The sequence below is a fragment of the Hippocampus guttulatus genome, chromosome 16 (genome assembly GCF_054856545.1).
Source record: "Hippocampus guttulatus isolate MCC_2025c chromosome 16, RoL_Hgut_1.0, whole genome shotgun sequence".
Classification (NCBI taxonomy): Eukaryota; Metazoa; Chordata; class Actinopteri; order Syngnathiformes; family Syngnathidae; genus Hippocampus; species Hippocampus guttulatus.
In genome coordinates this window covers 6,231,942-6,255,485 of record NC_141276.1, presented here as the reverse complement: position 1 = coordinate 6,255,485, position 23,544 = coordinate 6,231,942, and the positions used below count along the sequence as shown (strand labels likewise).

General features: G+C 43.6%; 4 protein-coding genes across 5 annotated transcripts in view; 2 read left to right on the top strand and 2 right to left on the bottom strand.

The window, feature by feature from the left end:
* Positions 1-619: 619 nt before the first annotated feature.
* Positions 620-2,710, top strand: psmc3ip (PSMC3 interacting protein). Of its 2 annotated transcripts, XM_086133104.1 has the most exons (8): positions 620-653; positions 878-978; positions 1,058-1,147; positions 1,400-1,511; positions 1,871-2,016; positions 2,169-2,222; positions 2,305-2,364; positions 2,451-2,710. In XM_086133104.1, the coding sequence occupies exons 1-8, from the start codon at positions 635-637 to the stop codon at positions 2,505-2,507; spliced, it is 639 nt and encodes a 212-aa protein (XP_085989230.1). In that variant the 5' UTR covers positions 620-634; the 3' UTR covers positions 2,508-2,710. The 2 variants fall into 2 exon arrangements, with proteins under 2 accessions (XP_085989230.1, XP_085989229.1); XM_086133103.1 differs by having other exon boundaries at positions 2,305-2,710.
* On the bottom strand, positions 2,553-8,510 carry mlx (MAX dimerization protein MLX). Its single transcript, XM_086133105.1, has 8 exons — positions 8,259-8,510; positions 6,976-7,015; positions 6,798-6,887; positions 6,448-6,557; positions 6,266-6,365; positions 4,765-4,864; positions 4,413-4,614; positions 2,553-4,336 (listed from the first exon to the last, which is right to left on the bottom strand). The coding sequence occupies exons 1-8, from the start codon at positions 8,295-8,297 to the stop codon at positions 4,280-4,282; spliced, it is 738 nt and encodes a 245-aa protein (XP_085989231.1). The 5' UTR covers positions 8,298-8,510; the 3' UTR covers positions 2,553-4,279.
* A 350-nt stretch (positions 8,511-8,860) lies between these two features.
* Positions 8,861-17,919, top strand: fmnl1a (formin-like 1a). The gene is made up of 25 exons (XM_086133099.1): positions 8,861-9,284; positions 11,268-11,351; positions 11,816-11,902; positions 12,254-12,324; positions 12,422-12,505; positions 12,598-12,771; positions 12,857-12,965; positions 13,072-13,148; positions 13,211-13,304; positions 13,566-13,640; positions 13,727-13,837; positions 13,926-14,075; positions 14,153-14,254; positions 14,424-15,126; positions 15,216-15,340; positions 15,428-15,630; positions 15,713-15,947; positions 16,010-16,078; positions 16,150-16,230; positions 16,316-16,445; positions 16,517-16,680; positions 16,747-16,848; positions 16,927-17,019; positions 17,428-17,533; positions 17,620-17,919. The coding sequence occupies exons 1-25, from the start codon at positions 9,099-9,101 to the stop codon at positions 17,682-17,684; spliced, it is 3,480 nt and encodes a 1,159-aa protein (XP_085989225.1). The 5' UTR covers positions 8,861-9,098; the 3' UTR covers positions 17,685-17,919.
* Positions 17,920-18,560: 641 nt separating this feature from the next.
* srcin1a (SRC kinase signaling inhibitor 1a) overlaps positions 18,561-23,544 on the bottom strand; it is a 31,821-nt gene continuing 26,837 nt past the window's right edge. The window contains exon 20 of the mRNA XM_086132894.1: positions 18,561-23,336. Within this exon, the coding sequence (XP_085989020.1) occupies positions 22,962-23,336 (375 nt within the window). The 3' untranslated portion in view covers positions 18,561-22,961. The remainder of the gene's footprint in view (positions 23,337-23,544) is intronic.

Below are 23,544 nucleotides of genomic sequence, written 5' to 3'. Positions count from 1 at the left end.
AACAGCCACCATGGCAGTCATCGATTCTACTCCCAGCTGACTCTTGTTTACAAATTACTCAGCGCGCTGCTTCAACTTCTTCTACCCCTAACCACTGCAATAATAGGCTCACTACACCCACCTACAGGCCATACAAGCTGCTCTCATCATTATCCCCCTCACTAGCGCTCCCTACAGGCCCCCGCTATCAATACCACCGCCGACCAGACAGTTTCCCCATTCGGACCGTCATAGGCAGACGCCCCCCCCCCCCCCCCTCCGACACACACACCAAACAAAGCGATTTTAACATACAGTATTAACAGCGTTAGCACTTCCCATTCCTGCGACCATGAGTGCACGTCCGGCATAAAAATTAATCTGGCCGTGCTTAACGTGCGCTCTCTTTTAATGATGTAATCGATCGTTAGTCACTAAAAACAATTTGACTAAAATATTCAGATTTATTGATTATATGTTTTTTTAAATGCATAATTATTTTACACTTTACGGTAAAGACGTAGCTGTGTGGGAGCTTCCAATGGGTTCCAAGACATTTTGGTGCGCGCATTGATGAATGATCTATTTGCGACGAATCATTGCGCGCGGAACTCAGTTTGGAAAGAAAGCGGAAGCGACTGTACACAAGTTGAACATGAGTAAAAGGGACAACAGTAAGTTATCATCTTGACTGTAATGATGTGTCGGTTTAATTTGTAGTCAAGTTAAACTGTTAAAAGCTTTAGTTAGAAATTCATAGTCAAGCATTAGCCTTGCATGGTAGCTAGCAACGAGAGATATACAATTCAAGCCGTCAAACCTAAGTGTGTTTACGGTACATTTCCACGATTAAGGATCAATAAATACGGTATACGTACGCACATTTTCATCCACACAGGCGCCGCTGTCATTCTCGCCTACCTGAATGAAAAGAACCGTCCTTACAGCTCCCAGGATGTCTTCTGTAACCTACAAAAACAGCACGGATTGGGCAAAACGGTTAGATTTAGATTTGAGGAGAAGTTGTGTTTAAAACAAATAAAGCATTGTGAAGTTTTGGGGGGTTTTTGGTCACCAGGCAGTGGTCAAATCCATGGAGCTGCTGGCCCTGGAAGGCAAGATAAAAGAGAAGATTTACGGCAAACAGAAGATTTATTTTGCTGATCAGGTTAGTTGAATGTTAATAGCCCCCCCAAACATCGTTCATTAAGTGCCATAAACAAGCCTGCTAGTCGGAAGCCCCGACATTGCAGTGGCCAAGTGCTTAACTGGGGCTACACAACAATTATGACGGTGCTGTGCCAACCCTCAGACCGGGTGTAATGCCAATGCCATCCTTAAGTCTCTCGGGTCCCCCGAGTATCGAGTATTTATTTACCTATGTGGCGGCGTCTGCGTTTTTTATTTTTCTTCTTCGCAGTCTCAGTTTAAAGATGTGAATGATGCAGACCTGAAGGTTATGGACAGTCATATTGCTAAACTCAATGAAGAAATGCAGGTCCTCAACCAGAGCTGCAGACATCTGGAAGCAGGTACAGTAGCCCCATGTTGTTCTCCAATGAGAAAGCATGTTGAGTCCAAATATTTTATTTCAAAGAAAATAAACCTGCATAAAAGAAATTTATTAAACAACTAATATTTGTATCCCCAAGTATATGCACTTTCAGTTAAAGAAAACATTATTTTGGCCGCGTAGTATTTTTCCATTTGAACTCAATCCTCATTCGTCAATTTTATATTTTTTAAAGAATTTTTTTCAAAAAAGTGACTTTTTTCTCGCAAAATTAAAATTGTGAAGGAACCCCCCCCCCCCCCCCCCATGGACTTTTTCCTGATTGGGAAATTGTAGCTCAGAACATGTTTTTCTGACTACAGCACTCCTCTGTTGCAGAGTTGAAGGGGCTCAACAACAGCCTGACTTCACAGGAAATGACATCCGAGATCACTCGACTGAGAAACGAGTGTTCAGGATGTCATGAGCGTCTGGACAAAATAAAATCAGCCACCAATCACGTTGCACCCGAGGAGAAAGACAAGGTTTGCCGGGTTGTTTTTTTAAAGTGTTGAACACCCAATAATGAAATGTATCACTTCAGTGGTATTAGACTTTGGCTCAATCAGTGCAAAATATAAAGAATTCTGTATTAAGCATTTGACATTAAGTCTCATCCAAAATATTCTAATTGCAGGTTTTGAAAGAGCACAATGTTTATGTAAAAGAGTGGCGAAAGAGGAAGAGACTGGTAATAAGAGTTTAAAGTCTTCTTAAATATTGTCGGCTTCGCTGATGACGTGTGGAAACTAGTTTTGCTCGAATCTACTCAGGCTTCGGACATGATGGACACAATCCTGGAAGGGTATCCCAAGAGCAAGAAAGAGTTCCTGGTGGGTGAAATCAAGCTTTTGGAGTTTATCGCAACACTTTTTTTGGGGGGGGGGAGCGCAACATATCTGTGGCGTTTTCTTTTCAGGAGGAGGTTGGCGTGGAGACTGATGAAGACTACCAGGTGGTTGTGCCAACTGTTTGAAAATCAAGTTTGCTCCATTTAGAAGAATGTACCAAACAACTCTGATTCATGTATATATGTTGTATTTTGTACATTTTACATGTTCACCTTGTACTTAAAAGCTGAGTGTGACTGTTTAGTTTCCCGTTCAGGATCAATAACAAGCTTAATAAATTGGCAGCACGCACTATTTAGCCAAAGGAATAAAAAAACGCTTTGCTGGATCTTGTCCATGTGTCTGGACAGCGTTTCATAAAATGTAAGACAGTTCACTACATTATTTCAGACACTTAATTTCACCAGGAAAGACGGTCAGATAAGGAATTATCCTGGCCTCAACCGAGTAGCAGCACATTCAAAACCAAGCTAACATCAAACGCATTGGCTAACATCAAACGCATAACATCAGTAGAAACATGAAGGGAACAATGTTGCAGTTTGCCTCAAACAAACAAGCACAGAGGCAGTTGAAACCCAATAAACCAAAATACTGAACTACCGTGGAGGTTGTATAGCTATGTCTGGAAAACGACATCTAGAGTTGAATTGTAAGAGAATGAACAGGAATAAGCCAAGGACAGAACCCTGAGGCACACCATCGGTTAAAAAACATTTTAGCATGTACACAATGACGTCTACTTGTGCTATTATAGTTATCCAACCACACCACTTAACTGTTCAGTAATCGAGAGCTAAGAAGTCCTTGTTTTGGGACATCGTGAGCCACGAGATCAAATGCTTTGGATAAAAGAAGGCTGCAGCGTTTGTCAATACAATCGGTTACTGCTTGGTGTCGTTGTGCATTTTCAGATAGAAATGAAGCAACAACAACAAAAAAAGTATTCCAAGTCGCTTCTGATGAAAGCATTTGAAGTCATTGATAAAAGTACTAACTGTCATTGGGACAATTAGCTCCCTGCCATTTATTTACAAATCACATCCTAGTTTTCTGTACAAAAGACATCCCAGGAGCCCCTTACACACTGGCAACGAACACCCTTTTAACTTGGCTCGGTTACCGCTTTGCAAGGTACCGATGCGGGATGGAGTCGGCCTGGGAATGAGCCGGCTTGCGAGGTAGTATCAGAGGCGTAACGGGCTGAATGGCGCGAGATGGAAAGGAGAGTATGTCCAAGCCCCCTTTTGTCGTGCTGACATCACCACGCATCTCATTATCTTGATGCCAGAAGCTGCCCTGGACATACTCTCAACATCTTGCTGCTTTGAGCAACACCTGAACGGAACAGGCAAATAAATGCGGGCTTTACGGTCACGCCTCTGATGTGCAAATTTACCGGGACTGCGGTGCGGAAGCAGCTAGTGGAGATTGTAGTGCTTGTCGTTAGATACTTCACATAATATGGAAAATCTCACGCCCTGGAAAAGTCTGTTTGAAATGTCCTGTACCGAGGCGGCTCCTCTCGGTGCTGATGTCGTTAAGCCATCAATATGGACTTAACATTGTCTATGTACACTCACTGGCCATATTAGGCACATCGGCACAATTTAGTAAAATCTCTACAACTTCTGGCAAAGAATCTCTTTGAGCAGAGAGTGAGCCCTGAGCGAGAAAAGTCACACCCTCTTCAACATCTCGGGAACATCCCCGAGGCCTCCGTTTTCACATAACCCGTTGTCAGCTTTTGAAAACGTGACTGCTTTGTCTAAGGACACGTTATCGCAATTGTCAAAACGGCTCAAATCGTCAAAAATCTGACAATCATCAAGTGTGCCCCCCCCCCCAATCCCCGCGACTAACGTATATACACAATCATGTGGCGTCACGGCCCGCGTCAGTAGAGCTGCCCGTTGATCTGCTGTAGCACGCCGACGACGAATTCCTTCAGCATCTACAGTGGGAAAGAAGGCAAAAAAACCCATAAAATGCCAAATTTTGAGCGGAGCGGGCGCATGCGGTAGAAGTACCAGTGGCTTGCAGCGCTCCTCGATCCAGTTGATCACGGTGGCCGACAGTTCCTGGAAGCTATTGACGGACACGGAGCTGCTGAAGGAGTAAAAAAGCGAGTCCATGATGCTTTGGAAGATGTTGAACTTGATCTGGTCCGACACCTGGTTCGCACCCTGCTGCGGATGGCTCTGGTACGCCTTCACAATCTGCTCATAATTCCTATGAGGTGAAGATATGTGACAATGTCACCCATGTTTTCGCACGTTACCAAAAACATTTGTTTCATAAACGCCCCTAAGTGTCACCTTCCCCTTCGCGTGCAGTTAGCCGACAACAAAAGCGCCACAAACTGCGTACCCGACGACTCACGTTTTCATGATCTTCAGCGCGGTCACTTCTTTCCTTAGGCGGGAAACTTCCTCCTCCTGCTTTTTCTTCTCCTTGTGAAGAAACTTGATGTATTCGATGGCTGCAAACAGAAACGGATGCGTCGTCGTTACGTTTGTCGGATGCGCCCGCAAAGGCCTTTTTCAGACTGCATTTGGTTTTCTTGGCATTTGCTGCAGTGTTGCGCGTAAAATAACGGCAGCGTCGGGGGGGGGGGAGCAAGCTTGCCCATATTTGGCGCTGACGTAGCAGCCTAGTGGAAGTAACAGGGATGCTTTTCACGCTGGTTTCGTCGAAAAGCAGACTGCACCTCGGCAATTTGTATTTGTCATTGCGGCAAAAGAAAGTACCTTAAGGAAGAAGAGGGAAACTGACAATGTCGGTGCTCAACTGTGGTCACGTTCTTCATTGTTGACCTTTTCAGACCTAATATTCCTTTCGCGTCGTGCTAAACCATCGGCACAATTGCAGCATGCTGATATTTTACTCCCCCGCCCACCGTCGTGGTTAGTTTACGATGCTACAACCTGCAAGGAGCTTCGCCCCAACATGCAGCCAGCTGGTGTTCCCTCAGCAAAGAATGCATCCCGACAGGCATTGAGGGGGAGGGACGACAGCTTGCGTTAAAACCAAGTCATGTGACCAGAAGAAGAATGAGTGGGACAGGAGATTGTACGTTTACTTCCATTTTTCAGTATGGTGGGTGTGAAATGACTCCCTGACGGTGCAACTATTGGCTGTGACAAACAGCAGCTTGTTTTCATTCCAACTTCAGCTGCTGCAGCCAACACTAGTGATTGTAATGATTGATTCGGTGCCACTTCAAACATCTCACGGTCCTTTTCTTTTATAAAATACCAACATCAACAATACAAGTGCTTTTGAGAGCAAAATAAGGTATTTACAAGAATAAAAATCACCTGTGTATTTTACATTTGACAAACTATTTGCACAGTAGTTAGTAGTAGTAGTATGTGGTAGCGTGTGCATGCACGCGTGCCGTGTACGTGCGTGTGTGCGTTTTCATAAATCACAAAGGTGACTGTAATGCTCTATTTCCTAAGATCCACCATGTTTTTTTTGTTTTTCCTCTCCTAGCTTAATAGTCAAACCAAAGATCATCTTTATTTGTATAGCGCTTTTGCAAAATATGCAGTGTTCAAGCGTTCTTTTCCCATTAAAAAAAATGGTAGTTGACAGTATTAGATGTTGACGCATTCGTTAAGGTTCCGGGTGATGCCATTTCAGGTCAATGGCACTCAAAGAGCTAATGAGAAACAAATATTTTATTCATTTATTTTTAACCGCTATTTTATTTTCCTTCATGTGTTCTGTATTTGTTCTTATTTAAAGCACTTTGTTAGAGCAGAAACAGTTTCTTCACAGTTCGATTTCTTGTACTCCGCTAACTCTTCGGACGTTCTAGCCTTGTTGACATGTCGGCTTCAAAACAATGTTTGCGATAAGGTTTGTGGTGTCTTACTCTTCTGCAGGATGGTGGCCTTGCTGATCTTCTGAGCTCCCACAGCAAATTCAGACTGCAGGCAAGTCGGAACAACAGACTGCAGGTCATCATAGCCTTTCTGCAGAGGGAGATAAAGCGGCGTCAAATCTCAGGACACAACAGCAGCTCAAATGTAGTCCGAGTCTGAGAACATTTCTCACCTTGATGGCGTCGCGCCGCTTCTGCTCGGCCTGCGTGTGCGCTTGCCTCCGCCGATCTTTGCAGGAATTCTTGTATAACGTCTCATGCCTGCAGTCGCTATCCTCATCATCTGTTGTCATATTAGATGACCGCACAGCGGGTTTACATATTTTTCCTTCAATTATTTAAAACATTAATTGTCCCATTAAATAATCCGGAGTAGCCAACTGTGAAGTAATTTTAGAACATCCCAAACGAACTATTTTAAAGTCACAAGTGAACTAATTAAACAAAATACATCAGATAAACCATGAAAAAAATAATTTCTATTTGGAGATACCTCAGAGAAAGCCCTTGACAGGAAACACACCTGTGTTTGGTACTGAGGAGGCACTTGTTGAGCTGATACTGTTGGCCCTGGACACCAGGCTCCCCGTCCTGGCCGCATCGGCAAAGAGAACTGCAACAAGGAACATTGTTCAATGTTCATCATCATCATCAGCTTCAGCTTCTTCATGCAGGCAAGACATGGAGAGCGTCAAACTCACCAGGGTCAAAGACGCCATCGCCGAACGCCACGTCTGAGTGCTGAACCGTCACCGGGCAACAGAAGACAGAGAGAAGGAAAAGAGGGACAATAGTAAGATGAAGTACACGAGCTGGCCTACATGAGGACAATAACACTCAAAACACCCACTGAGCACTAGCTTGATTACTTCTTTTCACGCAAGCACAAGACCGCAATCACCGCTGTGTTTGCCGCTTAAACCAGGACACCGCCACACAATAGTCACCCAACTTGTGCCCAACACTGCTAAGAGAAGCCAAATGAGGAAAATGTCCTCTTTAAAAAAAAATCAATAAAAGGCAGGAAAATATGTGTTTGTTTACTGCACATTCTAAAAGAGTTGCCTAGATAGCTTACAAAACAGCATGTTTGTTTTGTAGACAAATGGCAACAGACTAACAATTACAAAAATAATACAAGCATTTAAAAAGTTCTACACCATTAATTGAAAAACACAATGAATAAGTTTTGAATATAAGACTTTTTAAAAAATATATAGCAGTATCTTCATGTGCCCTGCGATTGGCTGGCGACCCGTTTAGGGTGTTTATGCTTCTAGCCTGACAGTCAGCCGTGACACATCGATTAAAAAAATATTAATACATTTAAAAATAACAGAAACACACCTTTTAAAAACGTATTTAAAAGTAATCACCATGAAATCAACATAATCATGAAAAAAAATCCAACGACAAAAAATTACATGTGTAATAAATGATGTATATTCCATGTTTCCTTCATGACGAGCCATATTTCCATTGATAGTGAGAGTGATGTTACAACTCTGATGGACATCAACAATATCGTTTTTTTTAATAAATTGGGGTATTAACAAAACGGTTAACCGAGTAGTTTATTTGCAAAGCATATTTTAACACGCATCTGACACTAGACTCATTCAACAGTTCCATAACTCGCTGACTGCAAACCGATTAAAAAATCCAAAACTTACTTCACAAACACACTTTTCAAAGTAGAAAACAACAACAACAACAATCAAAAAAAATATTCTCCTTTTCGATGAAATTAAATAAAAACTGCCCAAAACGGCGTTTATTACAGGCTTGCGATAGCAGACACGCACACAAAAGCCTCACAACTACACTCACTTGACAAGCAAGACAACAAAGCTCGACTCACTGACAGCCAGTGCGGCCGAAAGCGAACCAACGCACGACGGCTTACTTGTGGCTGATGTCACAAAAGACTTGTAACAAGACAAAAAAAGATGATGTTTGTTACGAACACACGACTCGAGTTTACCTTGCCGTGGTCCTCGGGCGACGTTGTCGGATCCGCCATTTTGGATGTCCGTAATAACGTTGGTGCGTTCGCGGTCCTTCTGGTAAACTTTGCATGCACCCAGAGCCAAAACGACTCCCTCAGCTATCAAAACGCAGTACAAGATCAGCTGGCAAAGTAAGAAGTGCTGTCTTTAAATGGTCGTGAAACATTCGCTTGAACAGAATGCCGGCTTTTATTGTCAACGTCAAGGCATTGTGACTGACTCATGTGGGTGTTTGTTCCATTTGTTTTACAAGCACCCCTCAAATGTCACAGGCCGGGATGCAATAGTCCATTTAAACCACACGGTGTCGCTGCTTCTCTCTTGGATCACTTGACTGGCCTCCAAGCAAGCTGGCCTCCCTTAAAGGGTAAAGATCAAACCCAAGGGTGGCTTCAAGTGAAAAGTAGCCAGTCTATGTGATACAAAAGGACCATGTCATCTTTAACCTCAAACATCTACATCCACCCTAACAGTTTCTACCACAATCCTCACCCCGTGTGTGCGCTCCACCCTGTGTTCGTTGCATTGTCGCCATGTACAGGAAGTTACCCTTCTGCTTTTCTGTTTGTGTGGTTTCTGTCTTTCTGCCTCGCAGAGTGTGTCGCCTTCCGCTCAGAACCCGCACTCAGAGCTCTTCTCGAGGTGTTGTTCTTCCATCCTTAACCACCTCGCGATGCAGCCCCTCTCTCCACAAGGCCTCATCTAGGCCTACGCGCTCTTTCAGGGTGAGCACAGCCCGCTCTGGTATGTGCTGATTTCTTGGGAAAAGTTGTTTGTGCACGGCTTTCCTCCTGGATTACTTGTGGAGATTAGTGATGGGGAATGCCGGGGGCTCGGAGCAGGAGTCACTGCCCGACGGCCGCGAGTCCAGGAGCTCGGTGGGCACGGCGTCCGTCATGAGCGAGCCCGGCGCCCCGACGCTGCCCAAGAAGCAGCCGGCTCCCACCAAGCTGCCCTTGCCTGCCGAGGAAGAGCTGGAGGAGCGCTTCAATGTAGTGCTGGTGAGTGAAGAACAGGTTTTAAACTCACTGTAATAATCCCACTGAAGTTCCGACGCAGAATTAGGTACAAATCACCTGTTTTGGAGTAAATTAACAATTTCAAATGTTTACAATGTACAGGGCAGTGCAAAAGTAGGTATGTATTTGCAAGACTTTTTGTAGAGTTCTTTATTATTTACCGTCTTTATTCGTGTCTATGTTTGTATTTACATACAAACACTCTAGGCACAGGCTAATGATTGGGATAGGTATACGATAGGGAAAAAGCAGCAGCAACAGAAACTAGGAACAGGAATGTGGAAATGCTAAAGGCCATGTGAGCACGCAGCATGAGACCTTAATGGTCATTTATATGTTACTCATGATAACTCTTTAAAAAAGCTGTCTTTTACGCTCCCACAGTATTACGGATTACTATTGCATACAGGGCCAAAATAAACGGTTCATCGGCTATATAAAGCCTAAAAACCGTGAATTACCCACAGCACTTCAGAGATCAAAACAATTACAAAAATGAAATGAAATGTAAAAAAAACCCCAACAAGTTTGGCACCACGACTTGGTATGGCATGCGATGCGTGCAGGCCCTAAAGAGGAAGTGGGGCAACACACCACTGCCACAGACCAGAAGACCGGAAAGCAGCATGCTTTCAACATGCTGCACTCGAGATGTTTCTATTTTCATCATTCACTATGATCTTGTGACTTTTGAGTTTATAAGCGATCATATTTGGTTTAAGTCGTAGGAAGTTGACATTCAAAAACGACCAGGTGGATTGATTTCTCCCAGCCGATTGCTGAAGAAATTACTTCTGAAAACAAATAACTTAGTTCTACTTGTGTAAAAATTTTATTACCAAATAAACAATACTACCAGTACTACTATTACTACTAGTGATTATCATTACTATTATTTTATTGTTGTTATTATTGTATTTTATGCCATCACGAGTATAAAAATGTACTTTTTCATTATTTTTATTCCCTTAACACATTGTTTTCTGCTCTCCAATATTTTTCTTTTGAGAATTAGCAGGTACAGTAGTTCCAAGCGTGTGTGTGTGTGTGTGTGTGTGTGTGTCCTGTGTGTTGACACATGGGCCTTTACATTTTTGACACAATTTCCCGCTTTAGGAGAAGTGGAATAAACAATGCATTTTTTTTTCCATTTGCTGGCCGCACCCACTCAGCCATTGAGTATGACGTCAATTCCTGTCTGAGCCAAACTATTTTGGAGGAAGTGCAATGAACAGGAGCTACATGTTTAGCAAACAAGCAATGAGCACGTGTTTGTCACGTCTAAAAGCGAGCGCCTACCTGAACTTGGCTTATTTTTTTGGGTGGTCAAGTCTTGATCATTCAACTGTCAAACCACAATGAAAGCAAGAGAAAAGACGCCAGCTTGACAGAAAAGACGCGTATGAGACCTTCACTCAACAAGGGCCTTAAGTACACCGCGATAAACAAAAGAAAAGTTAGGAGTGACTCAAATCAAAGCATACTTTGAATTTGTTGGATGACGTTGTGGATAAATATAATTGACCAATGACAACATAAGTGAATAAATACACTTTTTTATACTGTTCACTGAAATTAACTTGCTAGCTAATTCCGTACTGCGTACGGAACAAAATGGCCGCCCCATGAGATGGTTATAAACAGGGAGATTTTTCTCCTTGATTTCTCCTTGATTCATTTTCTACAAACGCAATATCAATCTGTGTTTAGAATAATAAAGGGGTATAGGACATATAATCGTAAAGAAAAAATTGTCTTAGTTTAGCTTTAAAAGACACAACGTCCCTGGCAGAGCTAAAAAAAAGAGTAAAGCTTTAAAGTACTGGATTTAGTGGGAATGGTGTTGTGTGCATTCTTTTTGTATCTTCTCAGAATAACAGTTTGGTCACAAAACATCTCTGATATTGCCAAATAAAAGAGCTAAAAAAAATACAGGTTAGTAATAAGAATGTTACTGTATTTCAGAGCTACATGAACCTGCCACCAGATAAACTGCAGCTCTTGAGTCAGTATGACAACGACAAGAAATGGGAGCTAGTCTGTGACCAGGTATGTTGTTTTATTTTACATATTGTAATTTTAAATATCATTTATTCTAGGTTAAATATTTTAAATTGTGTCTAATGTAATTAGATTTTATTTACATTTTATTTTTATTTTTCAATTTCAATTTTAGCATGTTCGCATTTTATTTAAAATTTCTATGTAATTTCAAAATGCATTCCCCTTTTATTTTTCATTGTACGCCACTTTTATTTTTGTACATATAATTTTTACCTTTTTTAAAAATGGATTGAGATTTTCATTTTCAAGAAGTTGATTTGACAAAGCATGGAGGTTGTGAAACATCCTGGACCCGCACCTACACATAGCACGCATATGTGGTTAAACGCAATGATAAAACCGCAAAGGTGTCAGCATGGTAACAGTGTCGGATGATGGCACACATCGATTAGTCTGTGTTGCCGTGTGTTAGTGTGTTTCATTCAGATCACTCCTCTCTGCTATCTCAGGAACGCTTCCAGGTGAAAAGTCCTCCGTCCACGTACCCAGCAAAGATCCGGAGCTTCTACCAGGACCAAGTGGCGGTGTCTCGCCGGGTCAGTTAACTTGATCATCCCTCATCTCGATTGTACTATGTAGTAGAGCCCAACCGATGAATCAGCCGATATTAGCCTGTTTCAAATCGGCAAATATTTGCAGATTATTATTGGAGATTTTGGACAATTGTTTAATTGCTTTTTAAAATCACATTAACACATTTCAACATAAGACAAAGAATCCCCCCCCCCCCCCAAAGAAAAAAAACTCTTGCCCGATTTATCCTCTCCGCAAATTGTCGGAATCGGCGCCTGCCGAAAAAAAAATGGGTGAGGTGTTACTTTGCAGTCCAACGTTATGTTGTTTATGATTTTAATGACTTAAATGCTCTGCTGGTGCTTGTTCATCAGAAGAAAAAAATCCAAGATGCCACCAAGGTCCTCAAGGATTTGGAAATATCCCTGCGCACCAACCACATCGGGTGAGCAACATGAATTCACCCAAAATAAGTGAATGCATTCAGAATCTATAACTGTTTGAAATGTAATCATCTCCTGGGACGACTTTGTGTCTTACAGTTGGGCTCAAGAGTTCCTCAATGAGCAGAATAAAGGTCTGGATGTGTTGGTGGAGTATTTGTCTCAGGCCCAGTGCGACGCCCCGTGAGTAGCGCAGCGGCAATAGCTCGAAAAGCTTTCCGATATTCCCCCAGCCATCCACCAAAGTCACCTCAGATATGGCATTTCTCCTGCAGGTTTGACGTGGAGAACGAGAACGGCGGTACCCTGAGCGACAGATCGAGGCCTGTCAATGGGAGGTCCATTGAGGACTTGACCAAGATCGGTGGCGGCGGCGGTGGTGGCGGCAGTGGCGGCGGCGGCTCGCACTCGCACGGGGTGACCCGAGCGGCACGAGCGTTCACAGTGAGGTTAGAATGTCTCTACAAAATCGAGGTTATCTTTTTGCATTGACAGTCCACCGCGGACTGACGCTTATGCTGTCATCACAAACAGAATCAGCTCCACTATTGGGAACAAGATGCTCAAGAAGTCTCATTCACCAAGTCACAGAGATGACGTGCATGTGTGCATCATGTGCCTGAGGGCCATCATGAACTATCAGGTACCACAGTTATTTGCGTTCATGAAAACAAACAAAATCACTCACGACTGAAGAAACACAAGAATGGCTGAAAACATCCTCATGTTGTTTTACCTTTTTGTTTCAGTCGGGTTTCAACCTGGTCATGACGCACCCGCGTTGCGTGAATGAGATCACGCTCAGTCTGAACAGCAGGAATCACAGGTGTGTGGGTGTGTGTGTTTATGTACCTGTGACATCATCATCACTTGTGTCTTCTGTGACAGGACCAAGGCCCTGGTGCTGGAGCTGCTGGCTGCCGTCTGTCTAGTCAGAGGAGGACATGACATCATCCTGTCGGCCTTTGACAACTTCAGAGAGGTTCTGTCATATTAATCACATTCGTAGTAATAATAATGATAATAGATACAGTATCAGTAGACGACACACTCCTGTTAATACTCACTTTGCTCGTGCACCCCATGTGAGCAAAAAGGTGTAATGCACATACAATATGAACACTTTTCTACATTTCACTCCAAAATTATATTATTATTATTGTTATTATTATACAATATACTCTGTATGTTACTGATATTTAAATCAAACTGCATATAATTGTTTTTTTGTCCTCCCTGTCAGGTGAGCAAAGAGAAGTACCGCTTTGAGAAGCTGATGGAGTATTTCGTCAATGACGATTGCAACATTGACTTCATGGTGGGTCCTACTTATGTTTTGTAGGGCGTAGAATTGTATAATCATTTGAAAAAGGTTGTTACAAATTGAATCACATCAATTTGCAGGTGGCCTGCATGCAGTTCATCAACATTGTGGTCCATTCCGTGGAGAACATGAACTTTCGCGTGCACCTGCAGTACGAGTTCACCAATTTGGGCTTGGACAAATATCTGGAAGTGAGATGACTTTGCCGTCGTACCTAATGAAGTGTCCAGTGAAAAGAGTTCACCGATGCGCATCACGCGTATCGTCCGTGTAATTTAGAGTCTGCGGCAAACAGAGAGCGAGAAGCTCCAGGTGCAGATTCAGGCCTACCTGGACAACGTGCTGGACGTCGGTGCTCTACTGGAGGACGCCGAGAGCCGAGGCGGCGTTCTGGAGCACGTGGACCAGCTGCAGGACCACAACGTTCAGGTGGGCTACGTAGACCGCATGAGTGCGGCGGAGGTCGTGGATGTGTGCTCAGATGTTCCTTGCGCTGTCCTTTTCAGCTCAATGCTCAGCTCCAAGAGATGGAGTCTCAGAGTGCGGAGAAGATTTCCGAGCTAGAGACTCAACTCATGCAGGCCACCAAAGAGGCCGAGTTGCTCAAGGTATGTTTATTTACTCACCTGAAGAATGCAGTTTGTTGTTATTCAAGTTATTCATTCCAGTCCAAGCTTCAGTGGGCCGGCTTCATTGCCAAGGGGGGCGCCACCACATGCAATTCTGCGGGTGCCCCATAATAAGAGGGAAGACGTCAATAGTGTTTTCCCATTCCAGGAAAGCCTGAGAGACTCGTGCTCTCAGGTGAGCACCTTGCAGCAGAGGGAACGAGAGAAGGAGCTGGACAGAGAGCGGGAGAAAGAGAGGGAACGTTTGAGCATGGCGGCTTCTCAGGCACCGTCTGAGCTGGAGCAGAAGATCCAAGAGCTGCAGGAGAAGGGTCTGATCTGCTTGACCAGGACCCCCTCGGGAGGTTTGGACATCAAAGTTGTGCCCATCACCGTGACCGATTACGTTTTGGCACCAACAACCCAGGCCGAGGTGGCTTGTGCCACCTCAGATATAGATGATCTATCCATAGTCCATTCCTCGGCTCCCTTGACTCCTTCAGTTCCCTCGACTCCCTCGGCTCCCTCAGCTCCCTCGACTCCCTCAGTTCCCTCGATTCCCTCAGCACTTCCACCACCACCACCACCACCACCACCACCTTGTGCTTCTGGAAGAGAGCCACCACCACCACCTCCTGAACCTCTCGCCAAAGGAGGGCTGCTACCACCTCCTCCTCCGCCTCCTCCACTTGTTAGTGGAGGAGGGGCACCGCCACCTCCACCACCGCCTCCTCAATTTGCCGCCGGAGGAGGGCCGCCACCACCGCCGCCACCTCCTCCTCCACCTGCCACTGGAGAACGGCCACCACCTCCGCCGCCTCCACCTGGTGTTTCTCTTCCACCCCCTCCGGGAGTCCCCAGCATTCTGTCTGGTAGTGAGACTTTCTGAGTGGTGGAAGGATCTAGATCCAGATCTAAAATCCTAAAATGATAGTTATATGGTCTCTTTGTGTCTCTTCAGGGATGAAAAGTAAGAAGACTATCCAGACTAAGTTCAGGATGCCGTTGTTGAACTGGCAGCCTCTAAAACCAAATCAGGTCACGGGAACTGTGTTTCATGAGCTGGATGATGAACAAGTCTTGGAGGTAGTAGGACACACGTCGGACAGAGAGCTGTCTCTGGAGGTCTTGAGATGAGGGCACAAGGTTTATCGTTCTTCTACATCAATCCAGGAGCTGAACATGGAGATGTTTGAAGAACAATTCAAGACTAAGGCGCAAGGTAACCCGACAGACCCGATGAAGGTGAAAAAGAAGTTGGGGCCCAAGGTTTCCAGCAAGACATCTTTGATTGACCCCAACAAGGCCAAGAATTTGGCCATCACGTTACGGAAAGGCGGGATGACTCCTTCGCAAATCTGCACCGCCATCGAGACGTACGGACTGCCTAACTGACCTCCTTCATGACTTTGTGGAATTTTAAAGGAAAACAGTCTTGTTGTTGTTTCCCTTTTACAGGTACGATCAGCAGTCCTTGTCCATTGACTTTCTAGAGCTATTGGAGCACTTTATACCCTCAGACTTTGAGATAAAGCTGCTGATCAACTACGAGAATGACGGCCGACCCCTCGAGGACTTGACGGATGAAGACCGCTTCATTTTGCGCTTCGGCAAGATCCCTCGCCTGAGCCAGCGGATTAACACGCTCACCTTCATGGGAAACTTTCCCGAGAGTGTCAAACGACTGCAGCCGGTGAGTCGAGCCTCATCCGAAAGTGTTGGAACAATGATAAGAGCATTTGTACTCTGCTACAGCAAATCAACTCCATCATCGCCGCGTCCATGTCCATCAAGTCTTCGGCCAAACTAAAGAAGATCTTAGAGGTCAGTCAAAGAGATTTAACTTTCTCATGAAGGCTTCAGACAGATGCTGACTTTGTCTTTTTTGCATTTAGATCGTTTTAGCGTTTGGCAACTACATGAACAGCAGCAAGAGAGGGGCAGCTTATGGCTTTAGACTGCAGAGTCTGGACCTTGTAAGTGGCTTCCCAAGAGAGTAATGGAGATCGGTGGTAGAAGGAGGTTTTCAAGGAACGATGTCAACTTCTGTTTGTCTCACAGCTACTGGAAACAAAGTCCACAGACCGCACGCAGACGCTGCTCCACTTCATTGCCAACATTGTCCATGAGAAGTACCCCGACTTGGCCAACTTCCACACGGAGCTCCACTTTGTGGACAAGGCAGCCCTTGGTACTTGCTCAGGTTTGCGTCTTTTGTGTGACACCAATGCGCCGACTCGAAAGTTCCTGTCTCTTTGCCAGTGTCCTTGGACAGCATCCTCCAGGACATCCGCTCCTTGGAGCGAGGGATGGAAATGACCAAGAAGGAGTTCTTGATACAGGATGACAGCCCGGTCTTGAAGGAGTTCATCAAAAGCAACAGCGAGCCATTGGAGTCTCTGAAGAAAGACAGCAAGACTGCTCAGGTTTAGCCTCCAATGCCAACAAGTGAGCTTGTGCGTCAACCTGACCTCAACTTCTCCATTGCGCAGGAGGCTTACTGCTCGGTTGTGGAGTATTTCGGCGAGAACCCCAAAACCACGCAGCCGGCCATGTTCTTCCCACTATTTGTACGCTTTATCAAAGCCTACAAGGTGAGAATGTCGGGTGGGGTTGCGAAACAGTGGAACATCTGGACCCGATGATTCAGTTTTGGTTTTTTTGGGTGGCAGAAAGCCGAGCAAGACAATCAGCTGAAGAAGAAAATGGAGCTTGAGATGAGCCAAACTCAAGATAGCTCGCCAGCAAAGGCCGGAGGCCATAAGGTAAAATATTTGGGGTGTAATAAGGACATGTATTTTAGATTAGGATTTTTGGCTACAGTGCAGACGTTCTCACATGGAACAAAGAAGGTAAGGTACAGCAAATATTATAAATCGATGCAGCTCGGTTTCTGGCAAGTGGACGATGTGACTGGCAACGTGCTTTTGGTAGTATGTCAAACTTCATCACACAATATGGGAAGATCAATGGAGACAGAAAAAACATCGCGTTGCAAGCACACATTTTTGTACTGTTCAAACTGTTGCAGTTCGTCTCCATACTTGATTTCCTAGCAAGAAAACAAGCCTGCGAACACCACGGCTGACCTGTTTGTTTGGGCTGGGTCATGTGATGTTTGAATTTTTTTTGGACTCGATTTTAACTCTTTCTGTGTCTTGATATTCTTTTAGGGTCCGCAGATGCCCAAAATGGACTTCATTGCCGAACTGAAGAGGAAGCAGGTGCAACCTCAGGTGCGCGAGGGCAAGGACGGTGCTTTGGAGGATATCATTACAGGTAAAACAATGTGACAAATGGACTTGTGTGTCAAGTGTTTGCTTGGTCATACCGTTGCCCTTAACTGTTGGTTCTCCACCTTTTAGATCTGAGGAATACGCCGTACCGCCGCACGGAGGGTCGCCGGACAGCTCAACGCGCGGACACCTAAAAGAGACGACAACCTCAAGGCTGAAAGGGGATTGATACACAAGACGTCAACTTGAAATCTCCTATCAGTAAAACAACATGATGCTCTGTTGACATTTTTGCAGGAAGTTGCTTTGTAAATAAATACGTACATTCAAGATGTATTTTAATCCAAGAAATCACCGTACATTTTCAGATGTATTCATGTATTGTTCTTTATAAAATAATTAAAAAAAAAACTTTTTTAAATTTGAAAAGCTCATTCAGTATTTTCGTGACTTTACACAGGCAGGGGTATATATTCGAGGGAAACATAAATTTGTCTGCTTGTGCCACCCAGTCATACATCATCAAATTTACATTGGACCAGCACCACAATTTTGACGTGATCTGAGCAGTCTTAATGACAGACTGACTTTCCGCCACCAAATTATGATTCCGCTGTGCGTATCGTCAAGGACACACGCTAGTTTCTTTGGAACACCCGGAATGACGCAGCGTTGTCTGTCAAATTGGCAAACAGGAAATTGGCATGAAAGTCAGGATACGCCAGCGTTTCCGCATGCACCTTCGATGAACACAGAGGCCCTTAGTGTTACAGTAACACTCGCATTTTGAATAAGTCATACTATCGACATGGCAGCCACGGGTAATATTTACAGGGCTAATGCTAGCTTAATCTTGTTAGCACTGCTATTTTGTTAAAAGCGAGATTACCCGATATCATTCGCCCGTTAAACATTGCAAATTTACACCTTCAACCCTTTCGCGGACAGCGGTTACTACAGCTTGCCATGTTATCAGGTTACAGGGTGCGTGAAAGGGTTGACACGATGTCTTGTTTTTGTTGTGTTCTTGGCCCTTGCTAAGAGACAAGAAATCCACGGAGAATCGGGGGAACTGTACAAGAGGAGCTGCACTTTATTGGACAAACAATCACAGCAAATTATGTACAAAACATTTTGTCACACACATTTCCTCACGTAATGTCGTCCACGCTAATAAATGAAGTCCAGAATCATTAGTCTTTTTTTTTTAAATAAATTGATATAGATATACTGTATGTGTTGTATTGCATATATTTATAATATATCTATGATATTATTTTTTTGTTTTTTATGTCACACTAACTACAAACTCTAGGCCGCATTGCACTGGAGCGATCCCGTCCTAACATGCCTGCCTTTGATTCACACACAAAACCAAGAGAACATCTCAACGTCACCTTTTCTTTTTTTAATCCTTTCTTTGAAATTATTTTTTTGAGAAAACACCCATGATCGACATCTTAGTATATATATTTTTTTAATCATCTTGACTGCACCGTGCAATTGCTTGAGACGATACATGCGTCTGTGTTAATACCTTTGAACCTGTTATTATTCTATGAATAAATAATATTAATAAATCAATAGATTTGGATTTTTGGACAGAATTTCTTGGACTGGCTAGGAACGACTTGACTATTTACACAATGTTTGTTTCTTCTACGATTCTTGCGATGCTGTTTGAACATCCACACACTCGTAAAAAAAAACAGTACATATACTATATACAATACATACGATATAGTGATATGTTTAAAAAAAAGATACAAGTTGAACACTTCATTGTTGATCCATCTTTGAGTTTCTTTTTCCCGATTATTTATTTATTGTTTTTGTAACTGCTTAACTCATTCAGTACCAGCCAATTCTAGAGCAAGTCTGAAAAGACGTTTAAAAACGTTAAGAGTTAAGAGCGTTGCAGTATGATGTGCAGAGTCGGATGCAACATTCAAGTCAAGTGACCTCAAACGAACTTTGTACTTAACGCCATCGAGTGGACAGCACCAAAACACGTACACACAGCATGGGGTGATTTTAAAAAATACATCATTAAATTTTACAAAGAAAATTTAAAAATAAACACTTTTTCAAATAAGTTATGTTTTAGGTCACTAATTCCTCAATGCAATGCAAAAAAGGAACTATATATATTACTGAGTCTATACAGATAATGTATTTTAAACAAATGTAATAATAAAAATGTCCCACGCATATGAATAAATAATCTCCATATGGAATGTGAAATGGAAAAAAACATCTGTACAAAATGATCACACTGTTCATTTATAAAAACTAAAGCGATGAAAACATTTTACAGCAGATCCTCATTTGTAGTCTAAGTCTATATACTCTATGTATATATAAATATGTATATTATAATAATCACACTTTTTTTCACAAGTATACTGTCACACACACACACACACACATCTACAGTATATACACAAGCACACACACACACAGACACACATATGTAAATAAAATACTTTGCGCTAATTCAAGATTATAGTTGTGCCCATCCTAAAGAAGTGTCGTAGAAAGGGTGGTAGTGTTTCAGGGGGGTTGGGGGGGGGGTCATATGTCACACCTCCAAGATTAGCCAATGCTGCATTTCTTAATTCCCATTTTTTAATCTGCAAAATTTGAGAAAATGTGCTCAGTGTGCTCTTCTGCCATGCTGATGATGTCACAGGGGAGTGAAACACGGTCTGGGGATCTGGGTGCAGTCAATGGGCTTCTTTTCTATCCACTTTTAATTTGCTGACACAAATGAGTTGTATTAGCAATGCTTGCAATGCAGAAATCGTTGCCATCCTGTCCTTGTAAATTAGCTTTTTTTTTCACCGAGTCCAAGTCGACATTACTGCCGACTATTTTTACTGCTTTCATTTAGCTATTACAATTCTTCCAAATTGTATGAGCGGTGGAAAAAAAGATAAAAGAAGAAAAACTGCCATCACAGCGAGGCACTCTAAAGTGGCTGCACAAGTCCAAAGCCCTGGTCCACATAGTGGTTGTCAAGTCGGACTTCTCTGCATGACAGCTAACAACGTGGCGCTCTAAAGCTGTCACGTCAGCCCAAAGTAAATCTGTCAAGTAAATCTTAGGGAAAAAAAATCCCCCCTCCTCGCTGCTTTTTCTTTCTCAGTATGATAAGTGCGTACTCGTGGCTGACAACGGGGCACTCTAAAGTGGCCAGCATACTATCCAAATGTTTTTTTTTTTTAGGGCGTGAGCATAGCTAGCTAGTTAGCTACACACTGTAATTGCCTCAGATAACCGTAGATGCGAATGAAGGCGCTCAAGTTCTTATGCAGCGGGCGAGGGGAGACTCGCGCTGACATCCATTTAAGCCACACCCAAAAAAGTGAATCAGTGAGAAACAGTTTTACGATCATCTCCAGAATCATGGCTACAATGTTAAAAAAAAAAAAAAAAAGTTCCTCAAATGAAACTGTTAAGGCGTCATAGGCAGGAATCTATAAAGGGTTTTTGTGATTGAGAAAATGATAGCAGTCTAGCAGTGCTTGCAAACAGTGCGGATGGAAACCAAATGAGGCACAAGCAGGATATTTGAGCTAAATGTACACACAGATACACACAGTGTTTAATTAAGACATGTTGTGCTTCGTCATTAAAATGTAATTCAGAGGCGACGGCGCTCGCTCGTTTAAAGTCTTCGTGTACGTTTTGTTCTCGGTCAAATGTTTGGCAGAAAAAGTCGGCACGATGAGCTGCTCGTAAGGCTGCTTTCCGGTGTTACATTAGAACTGAAGTTTATTTTTAAAGGGGTAACAACAGTTGTGCTTACTCGGGTCTTGGGACGCGTTAATAATATGAAGTGTGAATGCAGGCAGGGCCTGTTGTCTTTGGGGGAGCTTGGTGCTTTTGTGATGCCAATGATTGTCAAAATGTTCACATCAGATTGCACAAATCAACATTTCTAGAGAGGAGTCTTTGTTAACATTATAAATACGCTGTATTATATTTAGCCTATGTGTGGTGCCTGTGCTGCCGCCTAATAACATATAGTTGCAAAAAAATAAGTGGGGGGGGGGGCAGGGGTAGTCTGAATTTCTTATACAACAAATTCATCCAAACATGCCTTTGTGCATTGGGAAAAGGAAAAGGAACTTTCCCAAACTAAGCCCACAAAGTGGAATGTTTAGCACCATCCACAATGTCTTGTTTAGGTGAACAGTTAAGATTCATGGACTGCAATCCAACGCATCATTCGTTTTTTTTTTTTTTAAACTACTTTTGTCCGTCAGAGGATCATGTAAACAACACCGGGTAGCTTTACCATGACACACGCTTACACACAAACACACACGCATGTCAATAAATTTGAATATGGTAGAAAAGCTCGGGCTAATTCAGAAAGTAAAACTCTATATCAGGGATGGGCAAGATAAAACATTTTTCATCAGTGCTACTGGGGGGTGGGGGGGGGGGCACATGAGATCACGCACTTCCTAAGCAGATGGATGACAAAAATGCTAGTTTAAAAATGGACAAAATATGTGCATATGTGCAAAATATGTGCTGTAATACATTTCATTTTGAAGAATACATTTTTCAAGAGCCTCGATCCTAACCCAACCAATGGGGTGAAAAATTACCATTCAAGGTCAGCACAAACCTGCTTCACAAGAAACCAACATGAAGTGCTAATTTTCTATTTTTTTTCACAAAAAACAGCTCACTCAAAATTTTTATATCACTGAGGTACGATGTTTATCATTTCAAACCTGCAAAAAAAAAAATACTACAGTCGACCACTGGCGACACACTATACTGCGTATAATTGATCATCACCCCCAATCACCCCTCATTATGAGTGAAAAACATATATTGAATGTTTATAAGCATATTAAAACTCATTCAGTACCAGCCAATTCTGGACCAAGTCTGAAAAGACGTTTAAAAACGTCTTTGGGAGTGAATGAGATTCATTTCGGTTTGTAAAAAAAAAAAAAAAAGAAATTCTTAAATTTTTACTACTAGTTGCCCATCCCTGTTCTGTATGATACAGATTCCTTAAAAACACCGGAACATATTTCTTCTAATGCTTCCTTAATTTCTATACTTAATCTATATTTTGTTTATTTCATTGTTTCTTTACATAATATTACATAAATTTACATAATATGCTGGAGGCTGTAAATTTCCCCAGTGTGGGACAAATAAAGGATATCTTAATTAGAATACAGATAAATATGTAATTGATCCCAATAAGCATTAAAAAGCAGTTGCAGCTTGATTTCCACCATATTCCATTTCATTGAAATGCACGTGTATACGGAGTGGACTCACGTGGTGACGATTATTGCAACTCTACGTTTTAAAACAGGATCAGCTTATACCAGGTGGGATCACCAGGAAGGTCCAGTTTTGTGCTTTGGAGGGAGAATTCCCTTCATGGACCTCCAGAACCACATGAGATTGGTCCACGTGGGACACTTTCACTGTTACCGTGTATTCTTGCTGAGGCCCTCCAGACTAGCCTTGAGCGACGTAGGCGAGCAGGGCGACAGGACGGGCGTGGTGGGCGAGGAGGAAGAGGACAAGGTGGCGGTGGGCGTCTGCGACGAGGAGGAGGCGGGCGAGGGCGAGCGACTGCTGGGCGAGGGCAGGGAGGACGCGGACGCCGACGCCCGTTGCTGCTGCTGCTGTTCGCGGAGGAGGCGGTGCTGTCGCAGGGCGGAAGACAGCAGCAGGGCCTCGGCGCTTAGGCCGGCGGCCGACAGGCTGGCCAGCAGTGCCTTGGCCTGGCCGGGCGACGCCCTCAGCGTGGGGCCCTCCGCCCTCCTGCGGCGGATCCCCGACTCAACGCCCGCGGCTCCCTTCAGGTCAGAGGACACGTGATGAGGGGAGCGGGAGTGATGAGAACGGACGGGGGGAGGGCGATGAGAAAGTCCTACAAAGTAGAGGTTGCCTGCGCACGCATGCTCACAAGGTGCTCACTGCTGGTGGGGGAGGAGGGGCGGTTATCGTGCGTTGGCGAGGCGGGTGGGGGGGTCACGCCACCACGAGGAAGACGACGGGTGAGGA